Source organism: Cebus imitator, unplaced genomic scaffold (assembly GCF_001604975.1).
Source record: "Cebus imitator isolate Cc_AM_T3 unplaced genomic scaffold, Cebus_imitator-1.0 Scaffold117, whole genome shotgun sequence".
In the NCBI taxonomy this organism is placed as follows: Eukaryota; Metazoa; Chordata; class Mammalia; order Primates; family Cebidae; genus Cebus; species Cebus imitator.
This window is the reverse complement of record NW_016107432.1, coordinates 5,271,714-5,294,745: the sequence shown is the minus strand read 5'-3', so window position 1 is coordinate 5,294,745 and position 23,032 is coordinate 5,271,714. Positions and strand designations below refer to the sequence as shown.

Below are 23,032 nucleotides of genomic sequence, written 5' to 3'. Positions count from 1 at the left end.
GATGCCACAGTCTCCTCGGGTCTCGCCCCCAACGCCATGCTATCCTTCCGGAGCTGCCCCCAGGAAGGAAGCTGGGCGATCACAGGCCTCGCCTCACTGTTTCCTCCTCTTAGTTCTGAGCTCTAGGTTCTGGAAACGGTTGTTTCGTATGTTTTGTCCAGTTTCCTAGTTGTTGACGGTGGCCGGACAAGTCCGGTCCCAGTGACTCCAACACGACCAGAGTTGTCTGTTATTATCTGTAAAATTACTAATAGAGTAACCAGAGGCGATCCCACAGCAACTGTGAGACGGTAACCCTCATCTCTAAGCTACGTACACAAAAAGCAAACAGGCAGATAATCCCTGGGAGAGGTGTGACCCAGGTCATGCCATGATGACACAATCCCTAGGGTGTCTCTCTCCCCGGAAACACTTCTTGTCACGGTCCCCTCCTGTCCTCTGCATCCTCTGACAAAAGTTCCATTTCTGTCCCGGGCACACGCTGTAACCACAGGGAGCTGCTTTGGAAACAACATTGAAAACGCCCCTGCAAGCTGGGTGTGGCGAGGCAGGGAGTGCAGGACAGAAAATACGCTGCTTTCATGTTTTCATTCTTTGTTTTCTGCAAACTGAACATTTCCTGTGGGAGGAACGAGTCGGGGGCTGCGGAGGGAAGGGGGAGGCAGGGGCCGCGTGGGAAGGCTGCCTGCGGGACGCACGGGCTTGCCGTGTCACGCAGGCTGGTCTTGAACTGGCCTCGACCCCGTCTCCGCAGCCAGCCCTCGCGGCACGCTTGCTCGGTGCCAGGCAGCAGACCCAGAGAGGAGCAGCCCAGCCCGCCCTGGCGGAGCTCCCTGGAGGAGGGTGCAGACTGCGGCCCGGGTGGGGGGCACAGGAGGGAGCGGGAAGAAGAAAGGAAGGGAGGGCGGGAAGGAAGGAGAAAGGCCCGGGAGGCAGGGGCGGCCGGGCGCCGCTCACTCACCGGCACACGGCGCACACGAAGCAGTCGGGGTGGTAGGTCTTGCCCAGCGCCGACACCACCTCGCCCTCGATGAACTGGTCGCAGCTGAAGCAGCGGGTGCCGTAGAGCCTCTGGTAGTCCAGCGTGCAGATGTACTCGCCCTCCCGCACGAAGAAGCCGCCCTCCGCCAGGTCGCAGCCACATGCTGGGGAGGACGGGCGGGGCGGCGTCAGCGGCAGAGGGGACCATCTCCGTGTCCCCACCCAGGTCCCAGGTGGACCCCCCTCCACGAGCACGCCATCACACGACACGAGCCCCGAGGCCTCGGCACACGCTCGGGGCAGCTTCGGCACACGCTCGGGGCAGCTTCGGCACACACTGGGGGCAGCCTCGGCACTCGCTCGGGGCAGCTTCGGCACTCGCTCGGGGCAGCCCTCGGCATTCGCTCAGGGAAGCTCTCCACACACGCTAGGGGCAGCTTCGGCACACACTGGGGGCAGCTTCGGCACACACTGGGGGCAGCTTCGGCACACACTGGGGGCAGCTTCGGCACACACTGGGGGCAGCTTCGGCACTCGCTCGGGGCAGCTTCGGCACTCGCTCGGGGCAGCTTCGGCACTCNGCAGCTTCGGCACTCGCTCGGGGCAGCTTCGGCACTCGCTCGGGGCAGCTTCGGCACTCGCTCGGGGCAGCTTCGGCACTCGCTCGGGGCAGCTTCGGCACACACTGGGGGCAGCTTCGGCACTCGCTCGGGGCAGCTTCGGCACGCACTGGGGGCAGCTTCGGCACGCTCTCGGGGCAGCCCTTGGCATTCGCTCAGGGAAGCTCTCCACACACGCTAGGGGCAGCTTCGGCACACACTGGGGGCAGCTCTCCACACGCGCTCGGGGCAGCTTCGGCACACGCTCGAGGCAGCTTCGGCACACACTCGGGGCAGCCCTCGGCATGCGCTCAGGGCAGCTCTCCATACACGCTCGGGGCAGCTTCGGCACGCACTCGGGGCAACTCCGGCACCACTCGGGGCAGCTTCGGCGCTCTCGGGGCAGCTCCAGCACCACTCGCGGCAGCTTCGACACACACTCGGGACAGCTCCGGCACGACTCGGGGCAGCTTCGGCACACGCTCGAGGCAGCTTCGGCACACGCTCGGGGCAGCCCTCAGCATGCGCTCAGGGCAGCTCTCCACACACGCTCGGGGCAGCTTCGGCACGCACTCGGGGCAACTCCGGCACCACTCGGGGCAGCTTCGGCACGCTCTCGGGGCAGCTCCAGCACCACTCGCGGCAGCTTCGACACACACTCGGGGCAGCTCCGGCACCACTCGGGGCAGCTTCGGCACGCACTGGGGGCAACTCCGGCACCACTCGGGGCAGCTTCGGCACGCTCTCGGGGCAGCTCCAGCACCACTCGGGGCAGCTTCGACACACACTCGGGGCAGCTTCGGCACGCACTCGGGGCAGCTTGAGCACGCTCTAGGGGCAGTTCCGGCACCACTCAGGGCAGCTCGCTCGACTCTCGGGGGCCGGGCTCCTGCGACAGGCTCCAGCTCTGGCCCCTGGCCTGGCGTTGAGTGGACTTTCCTAACAGAAGCTGCGAAAAGGGCGCTGACTGGGACAAGAGCCGGGCTCCCCCGAGGGGCGGCCCAGCCTCCCACCCTCACTAGGGGCCCCCAGCCTCCATGACCCCACCAGGGATGGCCCCTGGGCCCTTCCTGTCCTCAGCGGGCTGTTTCCAGCACTGGGCATCCAGATCAGGAAGGGGCTAACGCCTGGTCACCTACTGTGTGCTAGACCTCATGCTGGGGCTGAAGGTCCCTGGGAGGACGGATCATGTCCTTGCGGTCAGTCCCTGTAGTCCACCCCGAGGCTTCCCGGGCCCTCCCCCACTCTCTGTGTCTCCACGTCCCCATGGCCCTCGACGCCTGTCTCCCCACAGCATGGCCGAGGCCAGACCCTGCAGGAGGAGAGGGCCTGTGGATTCCTGAAAGGGAAGCTCTTCGTCTCTTTTCCCAACAGACACCTGCCCCAGGACGCTGAAACCCGGAGCTCCGTGGAGGGGTGAGGGACCTCTGCCAGGTGGGGAAGGGAACACTCCCCCTGAGGACAACCTGCCCCTCACCACCAGCTCAGAGGCCCCCAATCTGCGTCCTGAGACACGAGCGCATTCCTCCCATAAGCTCCCCTCCAGTGCCAGGGCAACGTGGGAGCCACGCGTGGTTTCAGAGGGAGCGGCCCACAGCCTCCCCCAACCCAGTTGGCCCAGGGAGGCCCTGCTGGAGTCACAGAAGAAGCCCCTGCCGCCCCAGCCCCACTGGCCTGGTCAGTGCTGGGTCCTGCCTGCTGGGTCAGTGCAGCTCCCAGCCACCGCGGAGGGGCTTTGAGAAAGAAACCATGTAGCCCTCATTAATTTAAAGCTGACATCTAAAAGTTTTCATCACCATGTGAACTGCTTGCAAAGGATGCTGTTTCTACATATTGTAAATATGGGTGCCTTTAACGTTTGGAGGGCATCCAGTGGGATATCGAGGCCAAAGTAAGACCCTCAATATCTGCCTAAAAAACCCTTGACGGCACTCTAGGAGCAAACCAGCTGGAAGCACCAGTGTGGCTGGAAAGCTTTCATTTTGGGATTAGTTGTCTCCATTTCTCCAAAGAGAAGTTCGCCCTTCTGATATGGTGAGACGTAAGCCGAGCAGCCTAGATTCCAGACGCCGGAGCTGCCCGGGTTCGAACCCCAGCTTCACCCACACAGTGTGCTGTGTGTCCCTGGGCAAGCTCCTTAACCTCTCTTGGCCTCCTTGTCCTCATCTAGAACACAGAACGTATTTCAGGGGGGCGCACGGCAGCACAGAGAGCATCCCGTGAGCCAGTGCGACGTGAGACCTGAGTCCCGCCTGGCCCAGCGACGAGGCCCGGGCTGCTGCTGTAATGGCCGGAGATGCTGACTCTGAATTTCGTCTCAATGTGCGAATGAAAACCCGGAATGAAACCCAGCCTGGGCGGTCTGAGAGGGAAGAGGGAAAGGTATAAGATGCCTGCACTCACTCCTCCCAGGTGTTCTGGGGCGTTTATGAGAAACAGCCAAGGGCTCCCAGCATCAAAGGGAAGCTCCAGACAGGTGGGCCTCAGCCTCAGGCCAGGGCAGCAGTGCTCTGCACGCATGTTCTGGCTCATGAAAACCCAGAGTGAAATCCGGGCTGAGGGTGAAAACGCTTTGTCTGATCTGCACCGTAGGGTAGACCAAGCAAATGCATCCCGACTGTGGAGGAGCAGAGACTCCGGGGCCTCACTTTGGAGAGTTCTAGTATTCTGATATCAGCGCCGCCTGCACCGAGGCAGCAGCGGGGCGGCGGTCGGCACACGGCACTGATGGCTCTCACCGCTCTGCATTTGTCTGTTTCTCTATTCTTCATAAGACGGCATGGGCTGTGGCTTGAAGGAGAAACGGGGCAGTGGCTCTAGCGACCCACTCCAGCACCCTGAGGCCCCTCCCAGGAGCACCAGGCAAGTTAGCATGTCCAGCCCCAGCCGTTACCTGGGAGGCTGCTGGTCAGATTCTAGCGGTCCTGAGTATGCCAAGGTCACCGCAAGGCGGTTAGACCCCAGACCTCTGTCTGCTAAAAGTAAAACGTTCAAGTCCCCTGGTCATTTTAGAAATCCTTATGGACACAACACATTGTTCTTATATTGCATTTTGCAATTTATCAAATTAGCATAGACACTGGGGGCAGGCAGGGCAGGTGGGGGGATGGGAGCACCATCCTTCAGGCACACGCTGTGGTCATTTACGAGAAACAGGCAGGAGACGGTAGCGGGCAGGCGGGGACAAATGTGAATCAGCACCACTTTCTGGAATACCATTTGTCACTGACGCTAAGGAATGTGAAAACTGTTGCCGCCCTTTGACCCAGCAGTCCCTCTCCTGGGATCCATCCCAAGGAAATGTCCATGACTGCCACAGTTCCCTGCATTATGGGGACAATAAAATGCCATAGATGTCACAAATAGATGCCTGGGCTTTAGTGTCAGGTAGCCTGAGCTTGAGCTTGAGTCCTTGCTCCTACCATTTCCCAGCTGTGTGACCTTGGCATAGTTACTTGCCCTCTCTGAACCTCAGAGTCCTTATGTGTAGAACAGAGTTAGCAATACCAGCCTTCCGTGGTGGCTGTGAGAAGCCAATGGGTTGAGGTCTAAAAAGCCGATTAGCCCAGCGTCTGGCTGGAAATGATGTCAGCACCCACCAGTGCAACAGGGACGACTGAGTTTACTGTGGGGCATGTGCTTGAAGGAACTCGGGAGGATATTGACATGAGTGTTGAAGAATGCGTATAGTGAGGAAGGTGCCCACACGCTAACTGACGTGAACGAATCAGGCGTACGGCACCTCCAAATTTTAAAGAGACTCAAAGGGAAGACCAGAGGAATATACACCCAGACCCAAGCAGCAGCCATCCAGGGTGCTGTCCACCGCTGCTCTCTATTTCTCTATATGGGTGAGTGGAAGGACATGCCAATTCACATCAAAACACACAGAAAACAGAGAACCCCGGGAGCGTGAGCGAGCCTGAAGCTGGGCCAGGGCTCCAGGGCTGGGCAGTCATTGCAGTGCCGAGTCTTGGCCCAGCCTGGCTCAGGGGCCCCTTCCATGAACAACAGGGCAGATGTCATCTGAGATTCCTCCTGCCGGGACGTTCACAACCCTGCCATGTGATCCCGACACTCCTGGCGCCCTGCGAGTCTCAGGCTGCGCGGAAGGAACAAGGAGTGCCCTGGGCCGGGGCCGAGGCCCACCTGTCTGGAGCTTCCCTTTGAGGCTGGAGGCCCATGGCTGTTTCTCATAAACGCCTGGAATGCTCCGGAAGCGCGTGTGCAGGCATCTCACACCACTCCTTCATTCCTCCCAGCCTGCCTAGAACAGGTGGCTATTTATAGTCCCAGATGGAAGTATCCGCAGGGACAATGCCACCTGCCTTACCCGCGCAGTTCACGGCTCTCCTCCCGGACATGCGTCCTTCCCTCCCTGCCTATTTTCTTGGCTCCTGCTAAGGTTGTGGACTTGCTCAGTTCTGCTTCCAACAGGACCAGAAGATGCCTGCCTTCCCGAGGGTACATGTGGGTATGGTTTCGTCTTTTCATTGCTGCAGTGTCCCTGGGCATTCCGAGGAGGGACACGACAGACCACAGTGAAAACAGCATACTCCCAAAGCACAGAACTCAGCCACCCTTCCAAGGCCAGGTGCACCAGATTCGTTTCTCCAGGCACTCTGTGCTATGGGTTTGACATATTTATGTTCAACATGTGTTCGCATTTGTAGGGTAAGGACAGGGCCAGCTGGATCTCAAAGACATCCAGAATCAGACATCTTCACACTCCTCATCCCAGCCGCTGTCAGCTCCAGCCTTGGCACCTGCTCCTGCCTCTGGCCTCCTTCTGACTCCTGTCCTGGTCTCCCTCACCAATGAGCGCCCAGCAATCCATGGAAACCTGTGAGGACAGAGCGGGACCCTCCTCTGCACTTCCTCGCCGGCATCAAAGCCATGGTCCTCACAGGGACGTAGCGGCTCCCCTTCCTTATCCCCTTTGTCATTCTGCTCCAGCCACGTGGGCCTCCTGCTGTTCCCACACCTGCCTGCGTTAGGCTGTGCGCTGGCTGTTCCTCCGGTGGGAACGCTCTTCCCTCACACGAGTGAATGACTAACTCCCTCATCTCTTTCCAGGCTTGGCCCGAAGATCACCTCCTCCGTGAGGCCCACCCTGACCACCCAGTTTGCATCTTTCCTTCCCTAGCAGGGAACACTTTCTAGCACATGATGAAATTTGCTTCTTTATCGTGTTTATCGTCTGTTTCTTCGCATTAGAACTGGTCCCTGTGAGGACAGGATGTCTGTTTTGTTCACGGCTGCCTCCCAAACACCCTGAACAGTGCCTAGCACATAGTAGGTGCTCAATAAATAGTTGTCAAATGACTTTTACTTAGAAAACCTGGGTTGAGACACTTGCCTAAGATCCACATAAGCTGTGGGTGACAGAGGTGGAATTTGAATCCCCAAGCCTGAGGCAGCCATGGACAAAAGGATAATCATAAGATTTCCTTCACAGATTTTGCCTGGTAAACTGAGGCACAAGTAAATGCCTGGGTAGTGGGAACCCAACACAGTGGGACCTCTCGAATCAGAATGGGTTGTGACACAATCGTCTTCCCTGATAACAGACCCTGCTTTGGCTCACCTGGTGACGTGCCTACCGAGGGTGGCCATGGCTGGGCTAAGTCAGTCACGACCCTCCTGTTCCTCTTTGTCAGGGGAGAGTGAATGTTTGACAGAGTTCTGGCCAGTGAATCATATGAGGAGTCTTTGGTGAACTACAGGGAAAGGGCTCTCCTTCCTAATGAGAGGGAAGGTTACGCAAGGAGAGGGCCTTTGCCTGCGCACATCTCCAGGCTGGATGCCATGCTGTGAGTGTGATGTTGGAGCAGTGGCAGCCATCTGAGACCATGAGGAGAGGTGTGATGTTGGAGCAGAGGCAGCCATCTGAGACCATGAGGAGAGGCACTGCTGACATGCACAGAGGGCAGTGTGGGAGAGGGAGCATTTGGGCATCTGTGATGACTCCGGTGACTTGTTTAATTAGCCAACCCTGGGGTAGGGGTGTGTGTCTACCTCCAGACTTCATGTTAAGAAGATAAATGCCCATGATGGATATTTATGAGTTGGGTCTTCTTTTCATTCATCCCAAAGTACCCTCAGTGATTCATGCGCAGCATTCTCAGGAGAGCGTGGAGAGACTGACCCAAGACGGTGCGGTCCTTATGTTAAACAAGTGCTGCTCACTTGAAAGCGTGAGGGAAATCTTAGTTACTCCGTGCTGTTCTCCAGCAGGAGAAGCACAGGGCCCCGCACCGAAGGCAGAGCTTTCCTAGGGGAAGGGTGGCCACCACCCTGGCTGCTGGATCTGCAGAGCCAACAGGCCTGGCACACGTGCCTGGCACAGAGTGAGACTCTGACCGGCTGTGGGTGTATGTGCTGGATCTTGGCACTGGGCCTGCCCTCAGACCCCTGCCACTGCTGGAGCCCACGGTCATTAATCATCTTGGTGATGGAGTGCGTGTCCCCGGCCCTGGGCCAGCCTGCCATTGACACTGTCTCGTCCCACCGCCTGTAGCTGCCGAGGAAGAGGTTAGGGTTATTCCCACATCCACTGGAGGAGACAGGGGAGGGGGACCTGGGGCAGCCCCCACCACCCATGAAGCCCCTGGGTCACAGGAGGTGATGAACTTGACTCTGGGATCTGATACATGCCCAAGGTCTGTGCTTACAGAAATCCTTTCAAATAAAGTGTAAGCTTCCCCTTTGTCTTTTAAAATAGGCTTTTAAAAAAAGCCCTCTAATGGATTTTGCTTTTTAGAAATGTGGCAAATGTATTTTTATGGAGAAAAAATTAGACCAGACAAATCCCACGATGCCCTGGAAAGCCCTAATGAAACGCATGAAATCTACCAGCTGCAGGGTGAGAAAGGCCAGGGCGGCGGCCACGCCTTCTCCCAGGGGAGTTGCGGGAATCCTGAGGTTCAGGAAGGCAGACTACCTGCTTGTTTACATTAATGCGTGAGGCTGAAGGCCAGCCACGCTCACGCCCACAGCTCGTCACCCACTCCCAGAAAACAAATCCTTCCCCGCATGTGCCAGAGTGCGTGTTGTTCATGTCATCATTCTTCCAAAGCACTCCCCAGAGCTGCCGTCCTGGGGGCGTCCCTTGGTTCCCCCATATGAGGACTCGGCTTCCTGCTACCTTTGTCAGGGCAGTGGTGATGGGGTACCCGGGACGTCAGGGTGCCGTGGGGAGACTTCACTGGGGCCTGAGCCAGGCTGTAGATATACAGGGGACTCCTGGAGCCAGGTGATTCTTGGGGCATCATGTGCTCCCAGTGATGTCCCTGATAGTCACCCACGTCCTTGGACGGAGAGTCTCAGCATCTCTGAAAGGCGGGGCTGAGGTCTGCCTCAGCCCAAGGGATCCACGGCATTCCCACTCCTGCTGGAAATGGTGCAGCCCCCTTGGGTCCCGGGGCCAGTGGAGAGCTGGCTGGGCTCAGCAGCTTCCCTGAGTCACCGACCCCTGCAGGGCCCCATGGGCCTCGCTGTGGACTCTGGCCTCCTCCAGGGCCAGTGGCTCCAGGTCGTTTCTCGGATGTTCCCCTTTTAGCAGTGGGACAGTCTAGGCTGGTGGTTTTCAAGTTTCCTTTCCAAGCAACAGGACTGTACACACAGTCTTTACGCAGCGCCTGCACACACAAACTGGACAAGTGGACAATGGCCGCGCTCCGGTGGGCAGGGCTGGAGACACCACCCGCTGCCCTCCTGCTCCCCCCACATCCGGGGACCCTCAAGGCGCCTCCACAGAAACCCAGGAGGGAAGACCCTGGCTCAGGAGCTGCAGACAGGCCAGGCAAGCTCCCAGCCTCCAGACCTCAGTGTCCCCCTCTCTGAGACGCAGTCACATGTCCCCGCTGGGCTGCTGGCGCCGGGAGGATTCCCGTGTCTGGAGCGGCCTTGCTTCTGGCAGGCAGATCCCCACTGTCTGGAGCCAGCACACCACCTCCCCTGCGAAGTCCTCTCTGGCATCTTCTAAATCCTTCCCTCTGGGTACCAACCACACACACGTGCTTGGTTTTCACTATCAGAAGTCATCTTTTCAAATCGTATCACACACCTTACCCATCATCAACTCCCTCACCAGACAGTGACAGTGAACACCAGACAGTGAACAAGCGAAAGCTTGCGCCTTCTTTGTCTTTAGAACTTTCCAGAGCCTGGCGCACAGCGGGGCCTCCTAGACCCTTTGAGGAGCAGATGAGTGCAGCCGGCAACCTTTGGATGGGTCTGCCAGACTTCTGACGAAAATCATGACACTGCATTATCGGCTGTAGCACATTTCCTAATTTTCTTTGCCCAGAAAAAAGCAAGCCGTCAGCACACTGGGGTTCACTGGGTCGTTACGGTTAAGGGATTGTGAATCTCCAAATGGCCCGGGGGCTGTCACAGCAAACCTGTAGAATGCAGGCATGGACGGGGCCGCGCACCGCAGCAGGGATGTGCAGTGTCCTTAATGCAATTCCTTTAAGACGGCAAACTCCTTGGGTCAACAGCCATCAGACTGGTTTGATTTGCACATCCCTTCCCCCAGTGCTATTTTTAATCTGTTTTTAGAAAATTAGCAACGGCACATGCGCTATCTTTGTACAGGAAGTGAGAACAGGCTGGAGGGAGACTCTGGCACGGGCCATCTCGGCTGGCAGGGCTTCACGTGATTTTTTTGTTTCGTTTTACTTTTTTCTCATCTTTTCAGTATTATTGGAATTTAGTAGATTATTTACGTTATTGTTTTACAGTCAGAGAAAAATGGAAGTGATTTTCATCAGGAATAACGGTAATGTGCTCGGTGCTGCTTCGGGTGGGGGCGCCCGCATGCCTGTGGTCCAGCAAAGGTCCCGTGTTCCCCCCAGTGCTGAGTTCGTGCGGCTGACCATGGCCATTTACCTGTGTGGCTACGGTGCCCAGGTGGCCACCTTGCTCTGACCACAGGACCAGAATTCTCTGAGGCTGAGTGCGGCCACATGAGGACACCCCTGGGGACCTGGACCCTCATCCCCTGACCCTCCCCACTCCGACAATTTCTCCATCACACCCACAAGTGACAAGGGCTATGTTGAAAAGATCATGCTGTCCTATGAAGACTCTGTCCCCGGAGTGTTCTCCGATGGCCCAGGCCTAAGCGGAGCTTCTCAAGGACACTCTGAGGACCTGGGATTGCCGCTGGAAGGCCTGTTTGAGGGGTCACAATGCAGGGGGCGGGGGCCACACTGCAGGGGGCGGGGCCAGGCTGCCGGGGGTGGGGCCACACTGCGGGGGGCGGGGCCAGGCTGCCGGGGGTGGGGCCACACTGCCGGGGGCGGGGCCACTCACCTTTGCAGACGAAGCACTTGATGTGGAAGTACTTGTTCTGCACCCGCAGCACCTCGCCCTTGCACACATTCCCGCATGTGTTGCACAGGATGGCCGTGCTGGGCGACTTCTCCAGGGGGCTGGGAGCGGCCTGGGGCTGTGACACTGTCAGGAGAGAGAGGAGAGCGGTGTTAAAGGATGGGTATAGCAGTGCGTGGTGGCTCACGCCTGTGATCCCAGCATTTTGGGAGGCCGAGACGGGCAGATCACAAGGTCAGGAGTTCGAGATATGGCCAACATGGTGAAACCCCATCTCTACTAAAATTACCAAAATTAACCGGGCATGATGGCAGATGCCTACAATCCCAGCTACTCAGGAGGCTGAGGCACAAGAATTGCTTGGGACGTGGAGGTTGCAGTGAGCCAAGATCTCGGCATTGCACTCCAGCCTGGGTGACAGAGCAAGACTCTGTCTTGAAAAAAAAAAAGGGGCGGGGGTGGATGTGTGAGGCATGAAGGTGAGCAGAGCAGGGTGTGAGGACGCAGAGCAGACCCTCCCAGCAGCCCCACGCCCACCAGCACAAGGCGGCAGAGCATCAGGGACAGTCTGTCATCTCCTTTTGCCTGGGGACCCACAGGTGTCAGATTACAGAGGTGAGGGGCCAGAGGGCTAAGGCCATCTGGTCAACCCCTAGTGTGGGCTCCTGTCTACAGTAGCTCCATGCAGCGAGGGGCCCGGGCCACATCCACACGAATACCTGTGGCAATGAGGCCATCATCCCCCCAACCTGAAAGATGATCCAACTGCTGCTGCCTTCACCTGGCGCAGCCTTATCCTCCGGGGTCTCGGGGCAAGGCACCCCTCTGTGAGCTCAGTAACCCTCAGCAGCAGGAGCCAGCACCCTCTCTTCTGCAAGTACAGCAGCCATGGTCCTCAGGGGAGCTCACTTCAAATTTCCTCGGGGTCCTGGGACGTGGAGCTGAATATTGCTGCTGTTCCCTTAAATCCCCCTTAAAGCCACCACAGTTCAGGCTGTTTAAGGAGTAGCCGGCTGGATGGACAGGTCAGGATGGATGGTCACAGGGCCCGACTGTGGGGCTCCCGGGGACCGGGCAGGGTGACACACTTCTCATCCCCACTCTCCCAAAGCATCTACAGAGACCAGTACCCAGGAAAGGGGCCACGGCACAGAAGCCTCAGGCCTGCCCTTCCAGGGGCTCCCTGTGGCCGTTAGGGATGGCCAGGTGAGCAACAGTGACCGCCAGGCGGCCGGGTGGGCATCACTTTGAAGCTTGAGGAGGAGTTGGTAGATGGAGGTGTGGGAGCTGGGCCTGGAGCCCCGCCAGGCACAGAGCTAGCCGCACAGGACCCGGGCAGAACCCAGGCAGTGGGTCCTGGGGTGCTGGCAGAGAGGAGCAGCTGATGCTTGGCAAGTGCTGGCCTGTGAGAGTGAATCAGCCTGGGGGCCAGGGCAGGCACAGGCGGCAGGCAGGAGGCTCTGTGGCCAGTGCTGTGCTCCGCAGAACAATGCCCCCAAGACGTCCCCATGCGAATCCCCGGAACCTGTGCCTACACCCCTGACAGGCGCTTGCAGGTGTGAGTAAGTTAAGGGTTTTGATGGGATATGATCTGGATGGTCTAGCTGAGCCCAATATCATCACAGGGGCTTAAAATCAGAACATTTTATGACTGTGGCCAGAGGGAGACGTGACTGTGGAAGAAGGTCAGGGAGATGACACACTGCTGGCTTTGAAGGCAGAGGAAGGGGCCACAAGCCAAGGAATGTGTGTGCCTCCCGAAGCTAGAAAAGGCAAGGAGAGAATTCTCCTCAGTTCCCAGAAGGAACCAGCCCTTCTCATACCTTGATTTTAGCCCAGCAAGACCTGGTGGCCCTGCGACCTCTGGAATTGTAAGCTAATAAACTTGTGTTGTGTTCACTTTGTGGTCACTTGTTAGAGAAGCCAGGGAAGCTAATGCAGCTTCCCTGTCTGACCCATCAGACAGGCGGGGATACAGGGGCCGAGGCACTGAGCCGCTTCCCTCTGCATCCTCATCTGGGAGTGAGAGCCAGCGACAGCAAGCACCACCCAGTGCAGCAACCCAGGGCGGGCTTTCATGCTGCCAGCGCTGCGCCCCATGCCTTCTGCTCATGCCAAATTCACCCCGAACGATCTCATTCAGAGACTGGACACCCAGACAACGGCTAGGTCCAGGAAAGCCAGCGCTCAGACCACACCCGTAGCTGCCGACCCAGGGCCGAGCCCGGCCTTGGCACCAGCCGGGAAGCCAGCTGCGCGGCAGACCCGCAGGGAGGCCACTGCTCTCCCTCGACAGCCCGGAGGCCAAACAACAACTCGGTCCCACATGGCCAGGACTTGACCCACAACTCACAGCTGTCCTCATTGGTGCCCCCGCTTTCCAGTTAGGCTCATTCAGAGAAAGCCAAGCACTCCCCTAACCAGTCACATGAGATGCCCCCTTCCGGGGGCCGCCTGTAGTCCCCTCAGGCCGACAGCCTCCATGGGGGCTCGCCGGGAGCCATCCTTTCCCCTGGGAGGCTTCCCCACTGCTTGCCTGCCCCTGTGGCCGACTCCCCTGCCATAGCAGCTCTGAGAAGGTCGAACCCGCTTGTCCTCACGCCTTCCTTTATTTCCACAGCGCTGTAATGCCAGCTCCTCCTGTCTTGGTCTAGGTTCCCCTGAAGCCGGTCTCAAGATAAGGCTGGCCGTGCGGTGGTCTATTTCGGGGGTCCCAGGTGCCAGGTTGGAGTGAGGAGCCAGGAAGGTGAAAGCGTGTGGCAGATGTGTTATTGAGCCACTCCCAGAGTGGGTGGGGGGCCTCACGGCTTGGGGCCCTCCAGGAAACCCTGAGGAGCGTACCCCAGCCCATCCCTCAGAAGGAAGGGAGGCTGGGAAACTGGCCCCCCACCGCCTTTCCCCCCACCGCCTGGACCCTCACCGCCTGGCCCCCAAGTGCAAGAGCTGCTCCAAGGGCGGAACCCCCAGCCCCTCTTCTGGGCTGCCTGGCATCTGGGCTGAGTGAGTTTCTGAGGCACAGAGCCAGGGACGCTGCAGGTGCCAGGGCTGGGCAGGCTGCAGGCGATGGCGCACAGCCCACCTGGCTGCAGTGGAAACCACAGGTGGGCTGAGGGGTGGGGCACAGGCCCAGAATGCACCTGCCACCCTTCATGTGAGAACTAAGCTTATTCACACACAGACGCACACACTCACATCTATTTACACAATTGCTCAACGCCAGCACTGATTGAGCTCCGGGCCTGGAAGTTCTCCTCACCCCCCTGGTAAAAATCCAGCAATTGCATCTCAGACAGAGGGGGCCATTTCCTCATCCAGTTCCACCCTGCCCCACCCATTTCCAGAATCCCCATCCCGGAAGCCAGCGATCTGGCCACCCATCCTCTCCTGCCCATGGTGGAACTGAGATGGGACAGCACGGAGGAGGAACCTGGGTCACACCGGGCAGCAGCTCTTCCCAGGCTGGGAAGAGACCAAGGGTGGTGGATGTCAGCTGTCTGGGGACGAGGGAGAGGGCTCAGCCAGGGAAGCAGGCACGGGAAAGGAGATGAACAGCATGAAAAGTAACTCGGCGCCGTCCTAGCCCTGCCTCTAATTTTACAACCTGGACAGGGCAGAGCCCAGCGAGGGTCCCCGTGGGCTCAGTCTGCAGCCGCTGGAGGCCACTGCGGCCTTTCTCACTCTGGTGGAATCCACAGCAGGTTTGTCCCACGTGCCTTTTGCTTGCAGTCATTGCAGAAACCACCTCATCGATCATTTAATAAAGACAGTGGGGAGGGGGCAGAAGGCGAAGGTTTTCTGGGGAGGTATCTAAGCCTCCTGGCGCAGAGCAAGGATTAGAACTGTGGACTCAACTTCAAATGGTGCCTCTCTTGGCCACACGTGGCTCAGGCCACCGGGGCCCCTGTAAGCTGCTGTGTGAGTGATGCACCTGGTCCACATCCGAGGCTCAGTCAGAGCTCACAGGGGTGGGGGCTGCAGTCTTCAAGACTCATGTTCTCCTCTATTGGCAACATGGAGAACAGCACACACAAGTCTCTTTGTGATCCGCTAAGGCGGGGTTCATGCTGCTGGAATCCGGCCCGAATCCAGCCTGAGAGAAGCATCAGCTTCAGATTCCCGGGAGCAGTGCTGGCGGCGGGGTCAGGTGGACTCTGAGGCAGCCTCAGCTTCTGCATGCTGTGACCCCAGGTAAGTCCCTGAAACTTCTGGCCTTCCGTCTGTGTGTCTGTCTGCTTCTCCAGCCAGGCATCTGTCCTCTTCTGCGTTACCTGGCCCCTGGGATGCCAGGACCATGGGCAAACTGGTGCTATGGTTCCCATAGCAACCAGCCCAGCAAACAGTAAGTGCTCAATACACAACTGCCATTGTTATTTTCGAGAACACTGGCCTGACATCACCCGTTTCCAGGAGATTGGAAATATAGTTGGTCAGGGGTGGCGGGGGGTTGGGGGGAGCTACTAAGAGCGTGGACTTGCTTGGAGGCCCCAACCTCACCCACCTGGGCCGCCTTCGGGGTGTCCTGGGGCCGCAGGGTCGTGGCAGAGGCACTGCTGTCTCACCATGGGAGGTAGATACTGCCGTGAGGACCCCGCTGCCTCCAGGCAGGTGACGCTCCTACACTGTTTCCCTCCAGCTGGCCCTGCCCGGCCCTGGGACCACAGGTAGGTAAATTGGTGTGCACCTGCCTCCCAAGGGGGTTCATTCCTTGTCCAGCTGCAGCTGCCAAATTTTGAAGATGGGCACGCAAGGAGACCAGGGAGGCAATGGCAAAACCCTGCGAAAGCAGGGGCCAGGATCTCCTCAGTCCCCCAGAGCCTGGCCCAAAGTAAGCCATGTGCTTTACACCGCAAAGAGAAGTTTCAGGTTGTCCTTCGGCAGGTGAATGGATAGACGAACTGTGGTGTATCCAGACGATGAAATATTATTCAGCAACAAAAGAAGCGTGCCGTCACACTGTGAGAAGGCATGGAGGAGCCCTCGATGAATACGGCTAGCGGGAAGACGCCGGCCTGAAAAGGTTACGTCCTGCAGGATTCTAATGATGTGACATGCTGGAAAAGGCAGAACTAAGGAGACAGGGAAAGGATCAGTGGTGGCGAGGGCTGGGATCGACGGAACACAGGGGATTCTTAGGGCAGTGACGCTGCTCTGGGTGACAGGTGGATCCACGGCACTGTGCGTTTGTCCAAACCCACAGAACCTACAACATGAAGAGTGACCCTGATGTAAAGTGTGGACTTCACTTACTAACACATCCACGTTGGTACAGTTCTAACAAACGCATGTCAGCAGTGCAAGATGTTAATCACAGGGACATTGATGGTGGGGGGCACACGGGAACTCACTGTATCTTCTAGAAACCCAGAGCTGCTCTGAGAAATAAAATAATTAAAAAATTTAAAAATTCTAGGCGGGGCTCAGTGGCTCACACCTGTAATCCCAACACTTTGGGAGACCTAGGCAGGTGGACTGCTGAGGCTAGGAGTTCAAGACCAGCATGGCCAACATGGCAAAACCCTGTCTCCACTAAAAATACAAAAATTAGCTGGGTATGGCGGTGCACACCTGTAATCCCAGCTAATCCCAGCTATTCCTGCGGCTGAGGCAGGAGCATCGCTTGAACCTGAGAGGCAGAGGTTGCAGTGAGCCAAGATCACTCCAGCCTGGGTGACAGAGTGAAACCCTATCTCAAAAAAAAAAAAAAAAAAATTAAAAAGGAATTAACCATAAGTGTGGCAGGTTCATTTCACTGCAGTTTCAAGATCGGCTCCAATAATTTGGTATAACAAGTCTCTAACTGTGATAATAACATAAAACACAAACTCAAGTGCTAAGAATCCATCACACAGGGGCTGAGAGCATTTAATCCCTCGTGATAATGAAACCCCAGCCTTGGGGACCCCAGGGGGAATAACAAGAATGATTGCTGGTGTCGTTAGCACATAACCTTCACAGCAAAGGGACGTGGCTGTCTTGGGAAATCCCCCTGCCTCCCCCTCCAGGCTGGACTCCTGCTCTGCCACCAGCGGGCCAGTACGGGAGCCAGCAGATTCTGGCTTGCACCCACCATCCAAGGGCAGCAGTGTGACCTTGGTGAGTAGATTTGACCCTGCAAAGCCTCAGTTTTCACATCTGTAAATCAGGGCTTGATGTTAGGAGGATATTTAGAATGTCCATTGAAGTAGAGAAAGCTCCGTGTGCAATCCTGACAGGTGGCTGTGAACAGCGGCTGTCAGCTAAGTTCTCTCCAGGGCTGAGACAGGCCGCAGGCTGCAGGGTGCAGGGATCAGATGGCTATTGGAAAGGGGAAAAATGATCACTCTGAGGTCCGCTAAAGGTTTCACAGCCCAGAGCAGAAGTCCACAAACATCCTCAGGAAAAAGCAAGACAGTAAATACTTTAGGCTTTGCAGGCCATGTGGTCTCTGCAACTATTCAACTCCGCTTATATCTGAAAAGCAGCTATGGACAATATGTAATCAAATGCACACAGCTGTGTTCCAATAAAACTTTATTTGTCTGTTGGCCCTAGTGTATGGCCCTGGCCTAGAGTTCCCCGAGGGCCACACTTTTGCTTCATCAGCCAACTGTCCTCCCAACCCTTGGTGGGTGGTAGGTAGGGTACTGGGAAGGGCAGGGACTGCCCTGTTCAAATCCTGGCTATGCCACCCTGGGCAGATCACACCACCCCCTGGAGCCTCGTTTTCCTCATCTATAAAATGGGGACAGCCATTCTCAAGACACAGGGGTCATGTGAGATGTGAAACTGGTGACCCCACCGCTGCGGCGAGACAGGCTTCGGTATATTCTCAGCCTGACTGGGGCTGCCAGGTGGGGCCAATCCTTTCAGATCCTTGGCGATGCTCCATGGCCATGCTGGTCTGATGATGACCTTTGGACGGCGAGGGCTCCTCAGCACTGACCTCTGTGCCCCAGTGCCTCACCCAGCTGTGCCCAGGCCTGAGGCTCTGAATGGCACCCACCCAGACCCACCCCAGGCCTTGCTGGTGTCTGAATCCATGAATGCCGCCCTGCAGGGGGACGTGGAGGCCGGCACAGTGGCATCACGCATCGTGGCGGGGGAGCCTCCAGGACGCCGGGTGGAAGCGAGTGTGGTCACTCAGACCCTGCACTCCTCTCCCGTGAGCTGGGGGACCCCATTCCGGCCTCCTGAGCCATGCAACACTGAGCTTCTCCTCACCCGGGTGGTTCAGACTGGACCGGGCAGCACCTTCCCCACCACCTTCAGAGACATTCACCAGCCCTCCTGCAAGTCCCACGTTTGATACTCGTCATCAAACCTAGAGGCCGACGGTGACACCACTTGTGTCGGGCGCCCTGTGCTGTCACTTTCCTCCCATGTGGCCCTAATCATTGCGGGGTACGCTGCAGGCCCCGCCTCGTCCTGCTGTCCACAGCCCAGATCGGGGACGAGCGTCTGCCCTGACCCTCCACGGTGCTCTCGGCTGTTGGAAGCCACTGCAAGTCACGTGGCTTCACCCTGGATGACAAACCGTGCGACCCTGGGTCAAACGCACTCAACTCCAAACATTCCCACAGGGGAGATGTTCTTTTCCATTGGTTCATCATTCCAATGTTCGGCCAGCACGTTTGAGGACCCGTTCTGTGCACTGAGTTGTGTAGGCCGCAGGGACACCGCAGTGAGTCAAACAACCACCATCCCAGCCCTTCACGCTCTCGTTTGGTCCATACCATGCCCCACAGGAACGGTCGGGCATCCCCATGCCACAGATGGGGACGCCGAGACTAGGAGATGGTCACACGGCTGGGTAAGAGACTGGGGCCCAGCTTGAGTGTGTCTGATGCTCTTCCTCCCACCCCCTTCATCATCTGTTAGGCTGCAAATCATGTGTTCACTTGCTCAACAGACAGAGGAACAGATGCACTGTCAGGTGTCGAGGGAGGCGTGTCCATTCAGCGCCACACCAGCGTGGCAGGCACCAAAGGGGGGACATGCCAGGCCAAGGGGGCATGGCGCGGGGTGGGGGGCAAACTCGTCTTTCTGTCCAGCGAACCAGCTCTCACGACCCAGACAGCAGAGTCTTCATCATTCCGTGATCCTGGAAAATGCTTTTTTTTTTTTTTCTCTTGAGACAGGGAGGGTCTCGCTCTGCTGCCCAGGCTGGAGTGCAGTGGCACGAACTCAGCTCACTGCAGCCTCAACCTGCTGGGCTCAAGCCATCCTCCCACCTCAGCCTCCCGAGTAGCTGGAACCACAGGTGTGTGCCACCACGCCCTGCTAATTTTTGTAATTTTTTGTAGACACAGGGTCTCGCCATGCTGCTCAGGCTGGTCTCAGACTCCTGGGCTCACGCGATCCTTCCCTGTCAGCCTCCCAGTGTGCTGGGATGATGGTGTGAGCCACCGCGCTGGCTAGGGAGTTTTTGACTGTTTATTTCTGCTCTCTGCCCACGGATCTATATTTAGTTCCCCACTCCTCGGAGGGCCCAGTGAACTCTGGACCCCTGAGCAGGTGTTCCTGGCTTGGCCTAAGACCAGCAGCCGTGTTCAGTTCGTTCTCTTGCTTTCCTTGTTTGCTCCAGAGGTAATCCACCTAGAGAATGGGCAGGGGACCCCCCCTTGAGTACTCACACAGGGGAAAACTCGGGGTCCACCAATGGCAGGGGTTCTCATCGATCCCTGTTCCATCTGCCAAGATGATTTCAGAAGCTCCCCATCTGCTGTTTGTATTGTGCAAATGGCTGGCTTGGGGTTTCCCAATGTCCTAAGTATGTTCTAATAATAGTCATTTTTCTAAGCCTACACACACACATGAACCCCAGAGGTCCCAGCTCACCCACAGCGGGTCACAGAACACACAGTTCCAGCTTCCCTTTCACACCTTTCCTTCTGACCTCGGCAATGAGCAGAGAAATACAAAGAGGAGCACAGAGCTGTGGGCTGGCACAGTGGGGAGATGAACCTGTGTGCAGTCAGGGAGAGCCTCTGGAAGGAGGTGACCTGAGCTGGCAGCTCAGAGGATGGGCAGGCACCTTCTGGGACAGGAGCAAGCTGGGCTCACCTTCATTGCAGCATGGCCCTGAGACATGGGTGGCTGCTGTCCACTGGCCTGGCTGCCCCTCTGGCCTGGAAGCCCTCATGCGCCAGGGCCGGGCCTGAGGGGTTTGTCTCCCTAGGGCTGGGTGCTGGGGAGCCCAAAGCTGATGCCAGCCATGTGCTGACGTGTGCTCCACCATTCCTTGCCGGGAGACAGACATGGCTGTCACACACCATGGAGTCACACACACCCTGTGCCAGCTCTGCCCTGGGGCACAGGGCTTTCCCTGGGCTAATTGTCTAAATATGGAATTAAAGAGCACAAACACATGCACTCTGCATCCTCATGCATCCTGCCATGCTGTCCTTTCGGGGACTTACAGACCCCACCCCTGTGCCTTACTGTGTCCCCTCCCTCAGGCTCTCGCTTTATAGGTTGCGCCTGGGTTCCAGAGCTGGTCCAGGCCTCCCCACTGCCCTGCCCAAGTGTTACTTCTCAGAAAATCATGCCGGATCACAGGCGGGCGCTTCCTTCCTAACCTACTTAAGGGCTGGCTGCTAATTATAACCGTGAACTGAGGACACTGCTCTCTGGAACCGGCCCTGTTCTTGCCACAACCGTCACCGACTGGGCTTAGCCGATGGGCTCCGAAGGTCTCTGATCCCACATGGTCTGACACAGCGACCCTCTGTTCAATCTCCCATTAAGCAAAGGTGCACTGGGCACCCTCTTCCTGCCAAGAACTAGGCCAGCATGGGGCTGAGTGCTGAGCAGGCACTGCCCTGTCCCCAAGAAGTCATGGGACAGTCCTGGGCACAAGAGCACAGAGGAAGCTCATGGTGCCAGCGCCGGGGGGACCCCAGGCCCAGGACACTCCTCCTGGGGCTGCCCCAGCTCTATTTCAGTGATGACGGGAGATACCTCATACCAGGAGACAGCCTGGCTCTCTTCCAGCTCCCTGGGAGTGCAGTCTGGCTTCTCCCGTCTGAGTCCTTGACCTGCCCATGGCCAGACCACGGCTCCCTGAGGACCGCAACCAGCCCGGCTCTGACTTTGGGTCCTGAGAATGGACGCAGGGCTTTCGCAGAGATGTGTGCAGATGAAACTGATTATGGGAAAATGCCTCAGGCTCCTGACCTCCACATGCCTCTCTCAGCCTTGCTGTCACCCCAGACCAGTGTAACAGGATGTGTGTCTTATGCCACTCCTGGGGTGTCAGCCACCCTGGCCCTCGGTGCCCTGCTCAGGGCTGGCCCGGACATCGGCAGCCAAACTCCTCTTTCTGTCCAGCGAACCAGCTCATGGGGAGGATCACTTGAGCCCATGAGCCGTCCCCGTCTTGCGCTCGCCCGCTGCCCAGAATGCATCCTTTGACATCTGTCTCCTCTGTAGGGCCAGTGGGCTCCACACCTGCTGGGCTCACCTGGAGGTCCAGCCCTCTGCCAGTGCCTGAACCCTAGGACATGCTTGGGGACCAGGATGAACGCATGTGCCTCACACTGACCCGCAACCACCTTCCCCAGAGCATGCAACAGCAGCATCCAGCCGTCTCAGCACCTCCCATGGTGTTCTTCTGGAAGCCTCTGAGCTTATCCCTCTGAGCTCTCCACGGGCTGTCCGAGCAAAGCCCTGTGGCACGCTGCATCTTCAAAGGTGGCAGTCACCACAACTGTTCTCACACGCTCTTCTACAACATCACGTCTACCCTTCTTCCGTTACATGATGGGGGCTAAGGCCCCTCACCTTGAACCTGGGTGGATCTCTGCGCCGGCCTCGACCAAAAGGATATGACAGAATTGACATCAGGCAGCTTCCAATCTGGGTCATCAAATACTCCTGGCTCCTGCCTTGCTTTCTTAGGATGCTCTTTCTGGGAACCCGGCAGCCATACTAGGAGGAAGCCCAAGTCACTCCATGCTGTGACCACACATGGAGCCCATATGTCTCTGTTCTGGCAGAAAGACCGTGGAAGTCCCCACAGATGGCCAGCGTTGACTGCAAGACGAGTCAGCAAAGATGCTTGCAGAGGATTCTGGCTCCCAGCTCGTGAGTCAGTCTTAGCCTTTGGGTCTGCCCACAGACACTGTGGAGAGGAGATGGGGCATGCCCACTGCGCCCTTTCTCAATGGCAGGCCCTCCCAGCCTATTAATGTAACAGGATGTTTGTCTTACGCCACTGAGGCAGCCGTGGAAAACCAGAATGCCACCCCAGTGATGGCTCTAGACATCAGAAGACTTCTTTGCAAAACTTTTGCTCATATCGTTTCTAGCTCCCTCAGTGCACGCCCCCCAAGGGCAGAACCCTGTCCCACCCTGCTGAGAAGCTCCCCCTCCAAACCCAAGGCTGGCCACCTCTTCCTTACTCTCTGATCCCACTTCTGCTTTCACACACATGGGCTTTCATGAAAGATGTCCAGGAACGGATTCTCTAAATCAGTGGGCCGCCACCTGGGGACCTTGGAGATTTTGCAAGGGGTCTGTAAATGCATTTGCATACCGTGATTGTCTGCAGACAAAATGGGTCCATCTATGTTGCACATCCAGGAACTACGGTTTTCAGTTGTAGGTAGATGCTCAAGGGATTTTTAAAAAATGGAGGCTGCTAGAAAGTGTTAGATAACTTTTGTTACTATTTCTTAAGCAATATAATGATTGGATATAGCATGAGGACGTGAGTTGTGAAAGGGGTCTTCACTCTCTGGAAGGTTTAGTGGCCTATAACATAAATCACAGCAGCTTCCCTGCTCTGGAGAAACAGCTCCAAAAAAATACCAGGTTCCAAATTGTTCCTGATCCAGTTTCTAAAACTTGTCCACCAAGCAGAAAGTTAGGTTTGATGAGGATAGCAGTTTACAGTTTACAAATCAGCCCTATGCATTTTATCTCTGCTCATACAAAGACTCCCTGGTATAGACAGCAGGAGAGGGGACTCAGTGGCGACGCCTGGTCTCCTCATCATCTCCACGGGCTGGCTCCAGACCTCTCTAAAGACAGTAAAGTCACTTTCTCCACAGCCAAAGTCCCAAGAGGAGGCACTTGCCATTTTGATCCAAGAAAGGAAACACTCTTCAAAGCCTGGTGTGACCTTGCCTGGA

At 57.3% G+C, this 23,032-nt stretch overlaps 1 protein-coding gene across 27 annotated transcripts in view; it reads right to left on the bottom strand.

The window, feature by feature from the left end:
• ABLIM2 (actin binding LIM protein family member 2) overlaps positions 1-23,032 on the bottom strand; it is a 185,502-nt gene that overhangs the window by 121,901 nt on the left and 40,569 nt on the right. For all 27 annotated transcript variants that reach the window (XR_005201944.1, XR_005201945.1, XM_017539067.2 and 24 more), the window contains exons 2-3: positions 10,902-11,045; positions 962-1,145 (exon numbers count right to left, since the gene is read on the bottom strand). Coding sequence is in view for 25 of the 27 variants with exons in the window: in XM_017539067.2 (XP_017394556.1) it covers positions 962-1,145; positions 10,902-11,045 (328 nt within the window). In the remaining 2 variants the exon portion in view is untranslated. The remainder of the gene's footprint in view (positions 1-961; positions 1,146-10,901; positions 11,046-23,032) is intronic.